Source organism: Lampetra fluviatilis, unplaced genomic scaffold (genome assembly GCF_964198595.1).
Source record: "Lampetra fluviatilis unplaced genomic scaffold, kcLamFluv1.1 SCAFFOLD_770, whole genome shotgun sequence".
NCBI classification, from domain to species: Eukaryota; Metazoa; Chordata; class Hyperoartia; order Petromyzontiformes; family Petromyzontidae; genus Lampetra; species Lampetra fluviatilis.
Window position 1 is genome coordinate 18,127 of NW_027621217.1, and position 18,122 is coordinate 36,248.

Below are 18,122 nucleotides of genomic sequence, written 5' to 3' on the forward strand. Positions count from 1 at the left end.
CCCACTCACTCACCAAGTCACTCACCAAGTCACTCACCAAGTCACTCACTCAGTCACTCACCCAGCCTCTCACCAAGTCACTCACCCACTCACTCACCCAGCCTCTCACCAAGTCACTCACTCAGTCACTCACCCAGCCTCTCACCAAGTCACTCACCCACTCACTCACCCAGCCTCTCACCAAGTCACTCACTCAGTCACTCACCCAGCCTCTCACCAAGTCACTCACCCACTCACTCACCAAGTCACTCACTCAGTCACTCACCCACTCACTCACCAAGTCACTCACCAAGTCACTCACTCAGTCACTCACCAAGTCACTCACTCAGTCACTCACCCACTCACTCACCAAGTCACTCACCAAGTCACTCACCAAGTCACTCACTCAGTCACTCACCAAGTCACTCACTCAGTCACTCACCCACTCACTCACCAAGTCACTCACTCAGTCACTCACCAAGTCACTCACCCACTCACTCACCAAGTCACTCACTCAGTCACTCACCCACTCACTCACCAAGTCACTCACTCAGTCACTCACCAAGTCACTCACCAAGTCACTCACTCAGTCACTCACCCACTCACTCAGTCACTCACCCACTCACTCACCAAGTCACTCACCCACTCACTCACCAAGTCACTCACTCAGTCACTCACCCACTCACTCACCAAGTCACTCACTCAGTCACTCACCCACTCACTCAGTCACTCACCAAGTCACTCACTCAGTTACTCACCCACTCACTCACCAAGTCACTCACTCAGTCACTCACCCACTCACTCACCAAGTCACTCACCCACTCACTCACCAAGTCACTCACTCAGTCACTCACCCACTCACTTACCAAGTCACTCACTCAGTCACTCACCAAGTCACTCACCAAGTCACTCACTCAGTCACTCACCCACTCACTCAGTCACTCACCCACTCACTCACCAAGTCACTCACCCACTCACTCACCAAGTCACTCACTCAATCACTCACCCACTCACTCACCAAGTCACTCACTCAGTCACTCACCCACTCACTCAGTCACTCACCAAGTCACTCACTCAGTCACTCACCCACTCACTCACCAAGTCACTCACTCAGTCACTCACCCACTCACTCACCAAGTCACTCACCAAGTCACTCACCCACTCACTCACCAAGTCACTCACCAAGTCACTCACCCACTCACTCACCAAGTCACTCACCCACTCACTCACCAAGTCACTCTCTCACTCACTCACCAAGTCACTCACTCAGTCACTCACCCACTCACTCACCAAGTCACTCACCAAGTCACTCACCCACTCACTCACCAAGTCACTCACTCAGTCACTCACCCACTCACTCAGTCACTCACCAAGTCACTCACTCAGTCACTCACCCACTCACTCACCAAGTCACTCACCCACTCACTCACCAAGTCACTCACTCAGTCACTCAGTCACTCACCAAGTCACTCACTCAGTCACTCACTCAGTCACTCACCCACTCACTCACCAAGTCACTCACCCACTCACTCACCAAGTCACTCACTCAGTCACTCAGTCACTCACCAAGTCACTCACTCAGTCACTCACCCACTCACTCACCAAGTCACTCACCCAGTCACTCACCAAGTCACTCACTCAGTCACTCACCAAGTCACTCACTCAGTCACTCACCCACTCACTCACCAAGTCACTCACTCAGTCACTCACCCACTCACTCACCAAGTCACTCACTCAGTCACTCACTCAGCCTCTCACCAAGTCACTCACTCAGTCACTCACCCACTCACTCACCAAGTCACTCACCAAGTCACTCACCAAGTCACTCACTCAGTCACTCACCCACCCACTCACCCACCCACTCACCCACCCACCCACTCACCCACCCACCCACCCACTCACCCACCCACCCACTCACCCACCCACCCACCCACTCACCCAACCACCCACCCACCCACTCACCCACCCACCCACCCACCCACTCACCCACCCACTCACCCACCCACTCACTCACCCACTCACCCACTCACCCACCCACCCACTCACCCACCCACCCACTCACCCACTCACCCACCCACCCACCAACTCACCCACCCACCCACCCACTCACCCACTCACCCACCAACTCACCCACCCACCCACCCACTCACCCACTCACCCACCCACCCACCCACTCACCCACCCACCCACCCACCCACTCACCCACCCACCCACCCACTCACCCACCCACTCACCCACCCACTCACCCACCCACCCACTCACCCACCCACCCACTCACCCACCCACTCACCCACTCACCCACCCACCCACTCACCCACCCACCCACTCACCCACTCACCCACTCACCCACCCACCCACCCACTCACCCACCCACCCACTCACCCACTCACCCACCCACCCACTCACCCACCCACCCACCCACCCACTCACCCACCCACCCACCCACCCACCCACCCACTCACCCACCCACCCACCCACTCACCCACCCACCCACCCACTCACCCACTCACCCACCCACCCACCCACGCACTCACCCACCCACCCACTCACCCACCCACCCACTCACCCACCCACTCACCCACCCACTCACCCACCCACCCACTCACTCACCCACCCACTCACCCACCCAACCACCCACCCACTCACCCACCCACCCACCCACTCACCCACCCACCCACTCACCCACCCACCCACTCACCCACCCACTCACCCACCCACCCACCCACTCACCCACCCACTCACCCACCCACCCACCCACTCACTCACCCACCCACCCACCCACTCACCCACCCACTCACCCACCCACCCACTCACCCACCCACTCACTCACCCACCCACCCACTCACCCACCCACTCACCCACCCACTCACCCACCCACCCACCCACTCACCCACCCACCCACCCACTCACCCACTCACCCACCCACCCACTCACCCACCCACCCACCCACTCACCCACTCACCCACTCACCCACCCACGCACTCACCCACCCACCCACTCACCCACCCACCCACTCACCCACCCACTCACCCACCCACTCACCCACCCACCCACTCACTCACCCACCCACTCACCCACCCAACCACCCACCCACTCACCCACCCACCCACCCACTCACCCACCCACCCACTCACCCACCCACCCACTCACCCACCCACTCACCCACCCACCCACCCACCCACTCACCCACCCACTCACCCACCCACCCACTCACTCACCCACCCACCCACTCACCCACCCAACCACCCACCCACTCACCCACCCACCCACCCACTCACTCACCCACCCACCCACCCACTCACCCACCCACTCACCCACTCACCCACCCACCCACCCACTCACCCACCCACCCACTCACCCACCCACCCACTCACCCACCCACTCACCCACCCACTCACCCACCCACCCACTCACTCACCCACCCACTCACCCACCCAACCACCCACCCACCCACCCACTCACCCACCCACCCACTCACTCACCCACCCACTCACCCACCCACCCACCCACTCACCCACCCACTCACCCACCCACCCACTCACTCACCCACCCACCCACTCACCCACCCAACCACCCACCCACTCACCCACCCACCCACCCACTCACCCACCCACCCACCCACTCACCCACTCACCCACCCACTCACCCACTCACCCACCCACCCACTCACCCACTCACCCACTCACCCACCCACTCACCCACCCACTCACCCACCCACCCACTCACCCACTCACCCACTCACCCACCCACTCACCCACCCACTCACCCACCCACCCACCCACTCACCCACTCACCCCACAGAGTGTGAACTAATCCCCATCTGTCCCATCTGCTCCACCAGCTCGCACGAATCGCGGACAGCAAACGAAACGTGATTCCCGTCAATGGCGGCTTCAAACAACTTCATGGATTCATAGACTCGGTGAGAGACACAGTGACGTCACGCAGAGACACAATGACGTCACGCAGAGACACAATGACGTCACGCAGAGACACGGTGACGTCATACACAGAGACAATGACGTCACACAGACTCACCCACCCACAACTACATGGATTCATAGACTCGGTGAGAGACACAGTGACGTCACGCAGAGACACGGTGACGTCATACACAGAGACAATGACGTCACACAGACTCACCCACCCACAACTACATGGATTCATAGACTCGGTAAGACACAATGACGTCACGCAGAGACGCGGTGACGTCATACACAGAGACAATGACGTCACACAGACTCACCCACCCACAACTACATGGATTCATAGACTCGGTGAGAGACACAGTGACGTCACGCAGAGACACAATGACGTCACGCAGAGACACGGTGACGTCATACACAGAGACAATGACGTCACACAGACTCACCCACAACTACATGGATTCATAGACTCGGTAAGACACAATGACGTCACGCAGAGACACGGTGACGTCATACACAGAGACAATGACGTCACACAGACTCACCCACCCACAACTACATGGATTCATAGACTCTGTAAGAGACACAGTGACGTCACACACAGACACAGTGACGTCACACATAGATGATGATGATACTACTGATGATGATGATGATACTACTGATGATGATGATACTACTGATGATGATGATACTACTGATGATGATGATACTACTGATGATGATGATGAAACTATTGTGATTTCAGATCATCAGAAAATCTTGCATTGAGATTTTGTCAGTTGAACCAAACAACGTCTGTGCTGCAGGTAGCCACTCAGCTACCCACTCAGCTACCCACTCAGCTACCCACTCACTCAGCTACCCACTCAGCTACTCAATCAGCTACCCACTCAGCTACTCACTCAGCTACCCACTCAGCTACTCACTCAGCTACCCACTCAGCTACCCACTCAGCTACTCACTCACTCAGCTACCCACTCAGCTACCCACTCAGCTACCCACTCACTCAGCTACCCACTCAGCTACTCAATCAGCTACCCACTCAGCTACTCACTCAGCTACCCACTCAGCTACTCACTCAGCTACCCACTCAGCTACCCACTCAGCTACCCACTCAGCTACTCACTCACTCAGCTACCCACTCAGCTACCCACTCAGCTACCCACTCAGCTACTCACTCACTCAGCTACCCACTCAGCTACTCAATCAGCTACCCACTCAGCTACCCACTCAGCTACTCACTCAGCTACCCACTCAGCTACCCACTCAGCTACCCACTCAGCTACTCACTCACTCAGCTACCCACTCAGCTACCCACTCAGCTACTCACTCACTCAGCTACCCACTCAGCTACCCACTCAGCTACCCACTCACTCAGCTACTCACTCACTCAGCTACCCACTCAGCTACCCACTCAGCTACTCACTCACTCAGCTACCCACTCAGCTACCCACTCAGCTACTCACTCAGCTACCCACTCAGCTACCCACTCAGCTACCCACTCAGCTACCCACTCACTCAGCTACCCACTCAGCTACCCACTCAGCTACCCACTCAGCTACTCAGCTACCCACTCAGCTACTCACTCAGCTACCCACTCAGCTACCCACTCAGCTACCCACTCAGCTACTCACTCAGCCACTCACTCACTCAGCTACCCACTCACTCACTCAGCTACACACTCACTCAGCTACCCACTCACTCAGCTACCCACTCAGCTACTCACTCAGCTACTCACTCAGCTACCTACTCACTCACTCAGCTACTCACTCACTCACTCAGCCACTCACTCACTCACTCAGCTACCCACTCAGCTACCTACTCAGCTACTCACTCACTCAGTCACTCACTCACTCAGACACTCACTCAGTCACTCACTCAGCCACTCACTCACTCAGCCACTCACTCACTCACTCAGCCACTCACTCAGTCAGCCACTCACTCACTCAGCTACCCACTCAGCCACTCACTCACTCAGTCACTCACTCACTCAGCTACTCACTCACTCACTCAGTCAGCCACTCACTCACTCAGTCACTCACTCACTCAGCCACTCATTCACTCAGTCACTCACTCAGTCAGCCACTCACTCACTCAGTCACTCACTCAGTCACTCACTCAGCCACTCACTCACTCAGTCACTCACTCACTCAGCTACTCACTCACTCACTCAGTCAATCACTCAGCTACTCACTCACTCAGCTACTCACTCACTCACTCAGCCACTCACTCAGCTACACACTCAGCTACTCACTCAGCTACCCACTCACTCACTCAGCTACCCACTCAGCTACCCACTCAGCTACTCACTCAGCTACCCACTCACTCACTCAGCTACCCACTCAGCTACACACTCAGCTACTCACTCAGCTACCCACTCACTCACTCAGCTACCCACTCAGCTACCCAGTCAGCTACCCACTCAGCTACTCACTCACTCAGCTACCCACTCAGCTACTCACTCAGCCACTCACTCACTTACCTACTCACTCACCATGTGATTTGCTGTATGTGTTTCTGGGAAGGTGAGTGTGTAGGTGAGTGAGTGTCTGAGTGGCTGAGTGAGTGTCTGAGTGAGTGTCTGAGTGAGTGTCTGAGTGTCTGAGTGTCTGACTGAGTGAGTGAGTCTCTGAGTGAGTCTCTGAGTGAGTATCTGAGTGTCTGAGTGAGTGAGTCTCTGAGTGAGTCTCTGAGTGAGTGTCTGAGTGTCTGAGTGAGTGTCTGAGTGAGTGAGTGTCTGAGTGAGTGTCTGAGTGAGTGTCTGAGTGTCTGACTGAGTGAGTGAGTCTCTGAGTGAGTGTCTGAGTGAGTGTCTGAGTGTCTGAGTGAGTGTCTGAGTGAGTGTCTGAGTGTCTGAGTGAGTGACTGAGTGAGTGAGTCTCTGAGTGAGTGTCTGACTGAGTGAGTCAGTGTCTGAGTGAGTGTCTGAGTGAGTGTCTGAGTGTCTGACTGAGTGAGTGAGTCTCTGAGTGAGTGTCTGAGTGAGTGTCTGAGTGTCTGAGTGAGTGACTGAGTGAGTCTCTGAGTGAGTGTCTGAGTGAGTGTCTGAGTGTCTGAGTGAGTGTCTGAGTGAGTGTCTGACTGAGTGAGTGAGTCTCTGAGTGAGTGTCTGAGTGAGTGCCTGAGTGTCTGAGTGAGTGACTGAGTGAGTGAGTCTCTGAGTGAGTCTCTGAGTGAGTGTCTGAGTGTCTGAGTGAGTGTCTGAGTGAGTGTCTGACTGAGTGAGTGAGTCTCTGAGTGAGTGTCTGAGTGAGTGTCTGAGTGTCTGAGTGAGTGACTGAGTGAGTGAGTCTCTGAGTGAGTCTCTGAGTGAGTGTCTGAGTGTCTGAGTGAGTGTCTGAGTGAGTGTCTGACTGAGTGAGTCTCTGAGTGAGTGTCTGAGTGTCTGAGTGAGTGACTGAGTGAGTGAGTCTCTGAGTGAGTGTCTGAGTGTCTGAGTGAGTGTCTGAGTGTCTGACTGAGTGAGTGAGTCTCTGAGTGAGTGTCTGAGTGAGTGTCTGAGTGTCTGAGTGAGTGACTGAGTCTCTGAGTGAGTCTCTGAGTGAGTGTCTGAGTGTCTGAGTGAGTGTCTGAGTGAGTGTCTGAGTGTCTGACTGAGTGAGTGAGTCTCTGAGTGAGTGACTGAGTGAGTCTCTGAGTGAGTGTCTGAGTGAGTGTCTGAGTGTCTGAGTGAGTGTCTGAGTGAGTGTCTGACTGAGTGAGTGAGTCTCTGAGTGAGTGTCTGAGTGAGTGTCTGAGTGTCTGAGTGAGTGACTGAGTGAGTGAGTCTTTGAGTGAGTCTCTGAGTGAGTGTCTGAGTGAGTGTCTGACTGAGTGAGTGAGTCTCTGAGTGTCTGACTGAGTGAGTGAGTCTCTGAGTGAGTGTCTGAGTGAGTGTCTGAGTGTCTGAGTGAGTGACTGAGTCTCTGAGTGAGTCTCTGAGTGAGTGTCTGAGTGTCTGAGTGAGTGTCTGAGTGAGTGTCTGAGTGTCTGACTGAGTGAGTGAGTCTCTGAGTGAGTGACTGAGTGAGTCTCTGAGTGAGTGTCTGAGTGAGTGTCTGAGTGTCTGAGTGAGTGTCTGAGTGAGTGTCTGACTGAGTGAGTGAGTCTCTGAGTGAGTGTCTGAGTGAGTGTCTGAGTGTCTGAGTGAGTGACTGAGTGAGTCTCTGAGTGAGTCTCTGAGTGAGTGTCTGAGTGTCTGAGTGAGTGTCTGAGTGAGTGTCTGACTGAGTGAGTGAGTCTCTGAGTGTCTGACTGAGTGAGTGAGTCTCTGAGTGAGTGTCTGAGTGAGTGTCTGAGTGTCTGAGTGAGTGACTGAGTCTCTGAGTGAGTCTCTGAGTGAGTGTCTGAGTGTCTGAGTGAGTGTCTGAGTGAGTGTCTGAGTGTCTGAGTGTCTGACTGAGTGAGTGAGTCTCTGAGTGAGTGACTGAGTGAGTCTCTGAGTGAGTCTCTGAGTGAGTGCCTGAGAGAGTGTCTGAGTGACTGACTGAGTGACTGACTGAGTGACTGACTGACTAACTGACTGACTAACTGACTGACTAACTGACTGAGTGACTAACTGACTGAGTGAGTCATTGACTAACTTACTGACTGAGTGATTGACTGAGTGACTAACTAACTGACTGAGTGACTGAGTGAGTGACTGGGTGAATGACTGACTGACTGACTGAGTGACTGACTGACTAACTGACTGAGTGACGTTTCAGGCGCTTTTGATGTCGTCGTGAGAGGCACCGGATTTGGAGCAAAGAATCCCAACCAAGTTCTGTGCAGCTTCAAGGCCAACGGGACCACGACGCTCAGTGAGAGATCAGCTACCCACTCAGCTACCCACTCAGCTACCCACTCAGCTACCCACTCAGCTACCCGCTCAGCCACTCACTCAGCTACCCACTCACTCAGCTAGTCACTCAGCCACTCACTCAGCTACCCACTCACTCAGCTAGTCACTCAGCTACCCACTCAGCTACTCACTCAGCTACTCACTCAGCTACCCACTCAGCTACCCACTCAGCTACTCACTCAGCTACCCACTTAGCTACTCACTCAGCTACCCACTCAGCTACCCACTCAGTTACTCACTCAGCTACCCACTCAGCTACCCACTCAGCTACCCACTCAGCTACCCACTCAGCTACTCACTCAGCTACTCACTCAGCTACCCACTCAGCTACTCACTCAGCTACCCACTCAGCTACCCACTCAGCTACTCACTCAGCTACCCACTCAGCTACCCACTCAGCTACCCACTCAGCTACCCACTCAGCTACTCACTCAGCTACTCACTCAGCTACCCACTCAGCTACTCACTCACTCAGCTACCCACTCAGCTACCCACTCAGCTACCCACTCAGCTACCCACTCAGCTACCCACTCAGCTACCCACTCAGCTACCCACTCAGCTACTCACTCAGCTACCCACTCAGCTACTCACTCAGCTACCCACTCAGCTACCCACTCAGCTACCCACTCAGCTACCCACTCAGCTACCCACTCAGCTACTCACTCAGCTACCCACTCAGCTACCCACTCAGCTACCCACTCAGCTACCCACTCAGCTACCCACTCAGCTACTCACTCAGCTACCCACTCAGCTACTCACTCAGCTACCCACTCAGCTACCCACTCAGCTACTCACTCAGCTACCCACTCAGCTACTCACTCAGCTACCCACTCAGCTACTCACTCAGCTACCCACTCAGCTACCCACTCAGCTACTCACTCAGCTACCCACTCAGCTACTCACTCAGCTACCCACTCAGCTACTCACTCAGCCACTCACTCAGCTACCCACTCAGCTACCCACTCAGCCACTCACTCAGCTACCCACTCAGCTACTCACTCAGCTACTCACTCAGCTACTCACTCAGCTACTCACTCACTCAGCTACCCACTCAGCTACCCACTCAGCTACCCACTCAGCTACCCACTCAGCTACTCACTCAGCTACCCACTCAGCTACTCACTCAGCTACTCACTCAGCTACCCACTCAGCTACCCACTCAGCTACCCACTCAGCTCCCCACTCAGCTACTCACTCAGCTACCCACTCAGCTACCCACTCAGCTACTCACTCAGCTACCCACTCAGCTACCCACTCAGCTACCCGCTCAGCTACTCGCTCAGCTACCCGCTCAGCTACCCACTCAGCTACCCGCTCAGCTACCCACTCAGCTACCCACTCACCTACCCACTCACTCAGCTACCCACTCAGCTAACCACTCAGCTACCCACTCAGCTACCCACTCAGCTACCCACTCAGCTACCCACTCAGCTACCCACTCAGCTACCCACTCAGCTACTCACTCAGCTACCCACTCAGCTACCCACTCAGCCACTCACTCAGCTACTCACTCAGCTACTCACTCAGCTACCCACTCAGCTACCCACTCAGCTACTCACTCAGCTACTCACTCAGCCACCCACTCAGCTACCCACTCAGCTACCCACTCAGCCACTCACTCAGCTACCCACTCACTCAGCTAGTCACTCACTCAGATACCCACTCACTCAGCTACCCACTCAGCTACTCACTCAGCTACCCACTCAGCCACTCACTCAGCTACCCACTCAGCTACTCACTCAGCCACTCACTCAGCTACTCACTCAGCTACCCACTCAGCTACCCACTCAGCTACCCACTCAGCTACCCACTCAGCTACCCACTCAGCTGCCCACTCACTCAGCTACCCACTCACTCAGCTACCCACTCAGCTACCCACTCAGCCACCCACTCAGCTACCCACTCAGCTACTCACTCAGCTACTCACTCAGCTACCCACTCAGCTACTCACTCAGCTACTCACTCAGCCACTCACTCAGCTACCCACTCAGCTACCCACTCAGCTACTCACTCAGCTACTCACTCAGCTACCCACTCAGCCACTCACTCAGCTACCCACTCAGCCACTCACTCAGCTACCCACTCAGCTACTCACTCAGCCACTCACTCAGCTACTCACTCAGCTAACCACTCAGCTACCCACTCAGCTACTCACTCAGCTACCCACTCAGCTACTCACTCAGCTACCCACTCAGCTACCCACTCAGCTGCCCACTCACTCAGCTACCCACTCACTCAGCTACCCACTCAGCTACCCACTCAGCCACCCACTCAGCTACCCACTCAGCTACTCACTCAGCTACTCACTCAGCTACCCACTCAGCTACTCACTCAGCTACCCACTCAGCTACCCACTCACCTACCCACTCACCTACCCACTCACTCAGCTACCCACTCAGCTAACCACTCAGCTACTCACTCAGCTACTCACTCAGCCACTCACTCAGCTACCCACTCAGCTACCCACTCAGCTACTCACTCAGCTACTCACTCAGCTTCTCACTCAGCTACCCACTCAGCCACTCACTCAGCTACCCACTCAGCCACTCACTCAGCTACCCACTCAGCTACTCACTCAGCCACTCACTCAGCTACTCACTCAGCTAACCACTCAGCTACCCACTCAGCTACCCACTCAGCTACCCACTCACCCACTCACTCACCCACTCACCCACTCACCTACTCACTGTGTCTCTGTGTGTGTCTCTGTGTCTCTGTGTCTGTGTCTCTGTGTCTCTGTGTGTGTCTCTGTGTCTCTGTGTCTCTGTGTCTGTGTCTCTGTGTCTCTGTGTGTGTCTCTGTGTCTGTGTCTCTGTGTCTGTGTCTCTGTGTCTCTGTGTGTGTCTCTGTGTCTCTGTGTCTCTGTGTCTCTGTGTGTGTCTCTGTGTCTGTGTCTCTGTGTCTCTGTGTCTGTGTCTCTGTGTCTCTGTGTGTGTCTCTGTGTCTCTGTGTCTGTGTCTCTGTGTCTGTGTCTCTGTGTCTCTGTGTCTGTGTCTCTGTGTCTCTGTGTCTGTGTCTCTGTGTCTCTGTGTGTGTCTCTGTGTCTCTGTGTCTGTCTCTGTGTCTCTGTGTCTCTGTGTGTGTCTCTGTGTCTCTGTGTCTGTGTCTCTGTCTCTGTGTCTCTGTCTGTGTCTCTGTGTCTCTGTGTCTGTGTCTCTGTGTCTCTGTGTGTGTCTCTGTGTCTCTGTGTCTGTGTCTCTGTGTCTGTGTCTCTGTGTCTCTGTGTCTGTGTCTCTGTGTCTCTGTGTGTGTCTCTGTGTCTCTGTGTCTGTGTCTCTGTGTCTCTGTGTCTGTGTCTCTGTGTCTCTGTGTGTGTCTCTGTGTCTCTGTGTCTCTGTGTGTGTTTCTGTGTCTCTGTGTCTGTGTCTCTGTGTGTGTCTCTGTGTCTGTGTCTCTGTGTCTCTGTCTGTGTCTCTGTCTGTGTCTCTGTGTCTGTGTCTCTGTGTCTCTGTGTGTGTCTCTGTGTCTGTGTCTCTGTGTCTCTGTGTGTGTCTCTGTGTCTCTGTGTGTGTCTCTGTGTCTCTGTGTGTGTCTCTGTGTCTCTGTGTGTGTCTCTGTGTCTGTGTCTCTGTGTCTCTGTGTGTGTCTCTGTGTCTCTGTGTGTGTCTCTGTGTCTGTGTCTCTGTGTGTGTCTCTGTGTCTCTGTGTGTGTCTCTGTGTCTGTGTCTCTGTGTCTCTGTGTGTGTCTCTGTGTCTGTGTCTCTGTGTCTGTGTCTCTGTGTCTGTGTCTCTGTGTCTGTGTCTCTGTGTCTCTGTGTCTGTGTCTGTGTGTGTGTCTCTGTGTCTCTGTGTGTGTCTCTGTGTCTGTGTCTCTGTGTCTGTGTCTCTGTGTCTGTGTCTCTGTGTCTCTGTGTCTGTGTCTGTGTGTGTGTCTCTGTGTCTCTGTGTCTCTGTGTGTGTCTCTGTGTCTCTGTGTCTGTGTGTGTCTCTGTGTCTCTGTGTGTGTCTCTGTGTCTGTGTCTCTGTGTCTCTGTGTGTGTGTCTCTGTGTCTGTGTCTCTGTGTCTCTGTGTCTGTGTCTCTGTGTCTCTGTCTGTGTCTGTGTGTGTCTCTGTGTCTCTGTGTCTCTGTGTCTGTGTCTCTGTGTCTCTGTGTGTGTGTCTCTGTGTCTCTGTGTCTGTGTCTCTGTGTCTCTGTGTGTGTCTCTGTGTGTGTCTCTGTGTCTCTGTGTGTGTGTCTCTGTGTCTCTGTGTGTGTCTCTGTGTCTCTGTGTGTGTCTCTGTGTCTGTGTCTCTGTGTGTGTCTCTGTGTCTCTGTGTGTGTCTCTGTGTCTGTGTCTCTGTGTCTCTGTGTGTGTCTCTGTGTCTGTGTCTCTGTGTCTGTGTCTCTGTGTCTGTGTCTCTGTGTCTGTGTCTCTGTGTCTCTGTGTCTGTGTCTGTGTGTGTGTCTCTGTGTCTCTGTGTGTGTCTCTGTGTCTGTGTCTCTGTGTCTGTGTCTCTGTGTCTGTGTCTCTGTGTCTCTGTGTCTCTGTGTCTGTGTCTGTGTGTGTGTCTCTGTGTCTCTGTGTCTCTGTGTGTGTCTCTGTGTCTCTGTGTCTGTGTGTGTCTCTGTGTCTCTGTGTGTGTCTCTGTGTCTGTGTCTCTGTGTCTCTGTGTGTGTGTCTCTGTGTCTGTGTCTCTGTGTCTCTGTGTCTGTGTCTCTGTGTCTCTGTCTGTGTCTGTGTGTGTCTCTGTGTCTCTGTGTCTCTGTGTCTGTGTCTCTGTGTCTCTGTGTGTGTGTCTCTGTGTCTCTGTGTCTGTGTCTCTGTGTCTCTGTGTGTGTCTCTGTGTGTGTCTCTGTGTCTCTGTGTGTGTGTCTCTGTGTCTCTGTGTGTGTCTCTGTGTCTGTGTCTCTGTGTCTGTGTCTCTGTGTCTGTGTCTCTGTGTCTCTGTGTCTGTGTCTGTGTGTGTGTCTCTGTGTCTCTGTGTCTCTGTGTGTGTCTCTGTGTCTCTGTGTCTGTGTGTGTCTCTGTGTCTCTGTGTGTGTCTCTGTGTCTGTGTCTCTGTGTCTCTGTGTGTGTGTCTCTGTGTCTGTGTCTCTGTGTCTCTGTGTCTGTGTCTCTGTGTCTCTGTCTGTGTCTGTGTGTGTCTCTGTGTCTCTGTGTCTCTGTGTCTGTGTCTCTGTGTCTCTGTGTCTGTGTCTCTGTGTCTCTGTGTGTGTCTCTGTGTCTCTGTGTCTGTGTCTCTGTGTCTCTGTCTGTGTCTCTGTGTCTGTGTCTCTGTGTCTCTGTGTGTGTCTCTGTGTCTCTGTGTCTGTGTCTCTGTGTCTCTGTGTCTCTGTGTCTGTGTCTCTGTGTCTCTGTGTGTGTCTCTGTGTCTCTGTGTCTCTGTGTGTGTTCTGTGTCTCTGTGTCTGTGTCTCTGTGTGTGTCTCTGTGTCTGTGTCTCTGTGTCTCTGTCTGTGTCTCTGTGTCTCTGTGTCTGTGTCTGTGTCTCTGTGTCTGTGTCTCTGTGTCTCTGTGTGTGTCTCTGTGTCTCTGTGTCTGTGTCTCTGTGTCTCTGTGTGTGTCTCTGTGTCTCTGTGTGTGTCTCTGTGTCTCTGTGTGTGTCTCTGTGTCTCTGTGTGTGTCTCTGTGTCTCTGTGTGTGTCTCTGTGTCTCTGTGTGTGTCTCTGTGTCTGTGTCTCTGTGTGTGTCTCTGTGTCTCTGTGTGTGTCTCTGTGTCTGTGTCTCTGTGTCTCTGTGTGTGTCTCTGTGTCTGTGTCTCTGTGTCTGTGTCTCTGTGTCTGTGTCTCTGTGTCTGTGTCTCTGTGTCTCTGTGTCTGTGTCTGTGTGTGTGTCTCTGTGTCTCTGTGTGTGTCTCTGTGTCTGTGTCTCTGTGTCTGTGTCTCTGTGTCTGTGTCTCTGTGTCTCTGTGTCTGTGTCTGTGTGTGTGTCTCTGTGTCTCTGTGTCTCTGTGTGTGTCTCTGTGTCTCTGTGTCTGTGTGTGTCTCTGTGTCTCTGTGTGTGTCTCTGTGTCTGTGTCTCTGTGTCTCTGTGTGTGTGTCTCTGTGTCTGTGTCTCTGTGTCTCTGTGTCTGTGTCTCTGTGTCTCTGTCTGTGTCTGTGTGTGTCTCTGTGTCTCTGTGTCTCTGTGTCTGTGTCTCTGTGTCTCTGTGTGTGTGTCTCTGTGTCTCTGTGTCTGTGTCTCTGTGTCTCTGTGTGTGTCTCTGTGTGTGTCTCTGTGTCTCTGTGTGTGTGTCTCTGTGTCTCTGTGTGTGTCTCTGTGTCTCTGTGTGTGTCTCTGTGTCTGTGTCTCTGTGTGTGTCTCTGTGTCTCTGTGTGTGTCTCTGTGTCTGTGTCTCTGTGTCTCTGTGTGTGTCTCTGTGTCTGTGTCTCTGTGTCTGTGTCTCTGTGTCTGTGTCTCTGTGTCTGTGTCTCTGTGTCTCTGTGTCTGTGTCTGTGTGTGTGTCTCTGTGTCTCTGTGTGTGTCTCTGTGTCTGTGTCTCTGTGTCTGTGTCTCTGTGTCTGTGTCTCTGTGTCTCTGTGTCTGTGTCTGTGTGTGTGTCTCTGTGTCTCTGTGTCTCTGTGTGTGTCTCTGTGTCTCTGTGTCTGTGTGTGTCTCTGTGTCTCTGTGTGTGTCTCTGTGTCTGTGTCTCTGTGTCTCTGTGTGTGTGTCTCTGTGTCTGTGTCTCTGTGTCTCTGTGTCTGTGTCTCTGTGTCTCTGTCTGTGTCTGTGTGTGTCTCTGTGTCTCTGTGTCTCTGTGTCTGTGTCTCTGTGTCTCTGTGTGTGTGTCTCTGTGTCTCTGTGTCTGTGTCTCTGTGTCTCTGTGTGTGTCTCTGTGTGTGTCTCTGTGTCTCTGTGTGTGTGTCTCTGTGTCTCTGTGTGTGTCTCTGTGTCTGTGTCTCTGTGTCTGTGTCTCTGTGTCTGTGTCTCTGTGTCTCTGTGTCTGTGTCTGTGTGTGTGTCTCTGTGTCTCTGTGTCTCTGTGTGTGTCTCTGTGTCTCTGTGTCTGTGTGTGTCTCTGTGTCTCTGTGTGTGTCTCTGTGTCTGTGTCTCTGTGTCTCTGTGTGTGTGTCTCTGTGTCTGTGTCTCTGTGTCTCTGTGTCTGTGTCTCTGTGTCTCTGTCTGTGTCTGTGTGTGTCTCTGTGTCTCTGTGTCTCTGTGTCTGTGTCTCTGTGTCTCTGTGTGTGTGTCTCTGTGTCTCTGTGTCTGTGTCTCTGTGTCTCTGTGTGTGTCTCTGTGTGTGTCTCTGTGTCTCTGTGTGTGTGTCTCTGTGTCTCTGTGTGTGTGTCTCTGTGTCTCTGTCTGTGTCTCTGTGTCTCTGTGTCTGTGTGTCTCTGTGTCTGTGTGTCTGTGTCTCTCTACAGCGGTGAAGCCACTGGAGGTCTACGACCAGCACCTGCTGTGCGCCGCTCCCGTCCTACAGAGCGTGGGAGAGTCAGTGACACAAACTCATCATCATCATCAGCAGTAGTATCATCATCATCATCAGTAGTATCATCATCAGTAGTATCATCATCATCATCAGTAGTATCATCATCATCATCATCAGCAGTAGTATCATCATCAGTAGTATCATCATCATCATCAGTAGTATCATCATCATCATCAGTAGTATCATCATCATCAGTAGTATCATCATCATCATCAGTAGTAGTATCATCATCATCATCAGTAGTATCATCATCATCATCAGTAGTATCATCATCATCATCAGTAGTATCATCATCATCATCATCAGTAGTATCATCATCAGTAGTATCATCATCATCAGTAGTATCATCATCATCATCATCAGCAGTAGTATCATCATCAGTAGTATCATCATCATCATCAGTAGTATCATCATCATCATCAGTAGTATCATCATCATCAGTAGTATCATCATCATCATCAGTAGTAGTATCATCATCATCATCAGTAGTATCATCATCATCATCAGTAGTATCATCATCATCATCATCAGTAGTAGTATCATCATCATCAGTAGTAGTATCATCATCATCAGTAGTATCATCATCATCATCATCAGTAGTATCATCATCATCATCATCAGTAGTATCATCATCATCATCAGTAGTATCATCATCATCATCAGTAGTATCATCATCATCATCAGTAGTATCATCATCATCAGTAGTAGTATCATCATCATCAGTAGTAGTATCATCATCATCATCAGTAGTATCATCATCATCATCAGTAGTAGTATCATCATCATCATCATCAGTAGTATCATCATCATCATCAGTAGTAGTATCATCATCATCAGTAGTAGTATCATCATCATCATCATCAGTAGTATCATCATCATCATCAGTAGTAGTATCATCATCAGTAGTATCATCATCATCATCATCAGTAGTATCATCATCATCATCAGTAGTATCATCATCATCATCATCAGTAGTATCATCATCATCATCAGTAGTATCATCATCATCATCATCAGTAGTAGTATCATCATCATCAGTAGTAGTATCATCATCATCAGTAGTATCATCATCATCATCATCAGTAGTATCATCATCATCATCATCAGTAGTAGTATCATCATCATCATCATCAGTAGTATCATCATCATCATCAGTAGTAGTATCATCATCATCAGTAGTATCATCATCATCATCATCAGTAGTAGTATCATCATCATCATCAGTAGTAGTATCATCATCATCATCAGTAGTAGTATCATCATCATCATCAGTAGTATCATCATCATCATCATCAGTAGTAGTATCATCATCATCATCAGTAGTATCATCATCATCAGTAGTATCATCATCATCATCAGTAGTATCATCATCATCATCAGTAGTATCATCATCATCATCAGTAGTATCATCATCATCAGTAGTAGTATCATCATCATCATCATCAGTAGTATCATCATCATCATCATCAGTAGTATCATCATCATCATCATCTATGTGTATCTGTGTGTGTCTGTGTGTCTCTGTGTGTGTCTCTGTGTGTCTGTGTCTCTCTGTGTGTGTCTGTGTCTCTCTGTGTGTGTCTGTGTGTGTCTCTGTGTGTCTCTGTGTGTCTCTGTGTGTCTCTGTGTGTGTCTGTGTGTGTCTCTGTGTGTCTATGATTTCCAGGTCAGTGACAGTGCAGGTCTCCATGAATGCCGGAGTGAGCTTCATCACCAGTAGCGTCACCATCACCTCCTCACAGTGTGTGAGTGTCTACGTTCTGGCATCCTGTAGTTGTAGTGGTGGTTTTGATGGTGGTGGTGGTGGTGGTGATGGTGGTGGTGGTGGTGATGGTGGTGATGATGATGGTGATGGTGGTGGTGATGATGATGGTGATGGTGGTGGTGATGGTGGTGGTGATGGTGGTGATGGTGGTGGTGGTGATGATGGTGGTGGTGGTGATGGTGATGGTGGTGGTGATGGTGGTGATGGTGATGGTGGTGGTGGTGGTGATGGTGATGGTGGTGGTGGTGATGGTGGTGATGGTGGTGGTGATGGTGGTGATGGTGATGGTGGTGGTG

General features: G+C 52.1%; 1 protein-coding gene across 1 annotated transcript in view; it reads left to right on the forward strand.

Annotated features, from left to right (window-relative positions):
- LOC144954935 (anthrax toxin receptor 1-like) overlaps nt 1-18,122 on the forward strand; it is a gene marked incomplete at its 5' end in the record, with an annotated part of 46,083 nt that overhangs the window by 16,094 nt on the left and 11,867 nt on the right. Inside the window, 5 exons of the mRNA XM_078885305.1 lie at nt 3,821-3,901; nt 4,654-4,714; nt 8,594-8,689; nt 15,994-16,063; nt 17,728-17,806. Coding sequence (XP_078741431.1) covers nt 3,821-3,901; nt 4,654-4,714; nt 8,594-8,689; nt 15,994-16,063; nt 17,728-17,806 — 387 coding nt within the window. The remainder of the gene's footprint in view (nt 1-3,820; nt 3,902-4,653; nt 4,715-8,593; nt 8,690-15,993; nt 16,064-17,727; nt 17,807-18,122) is intronic.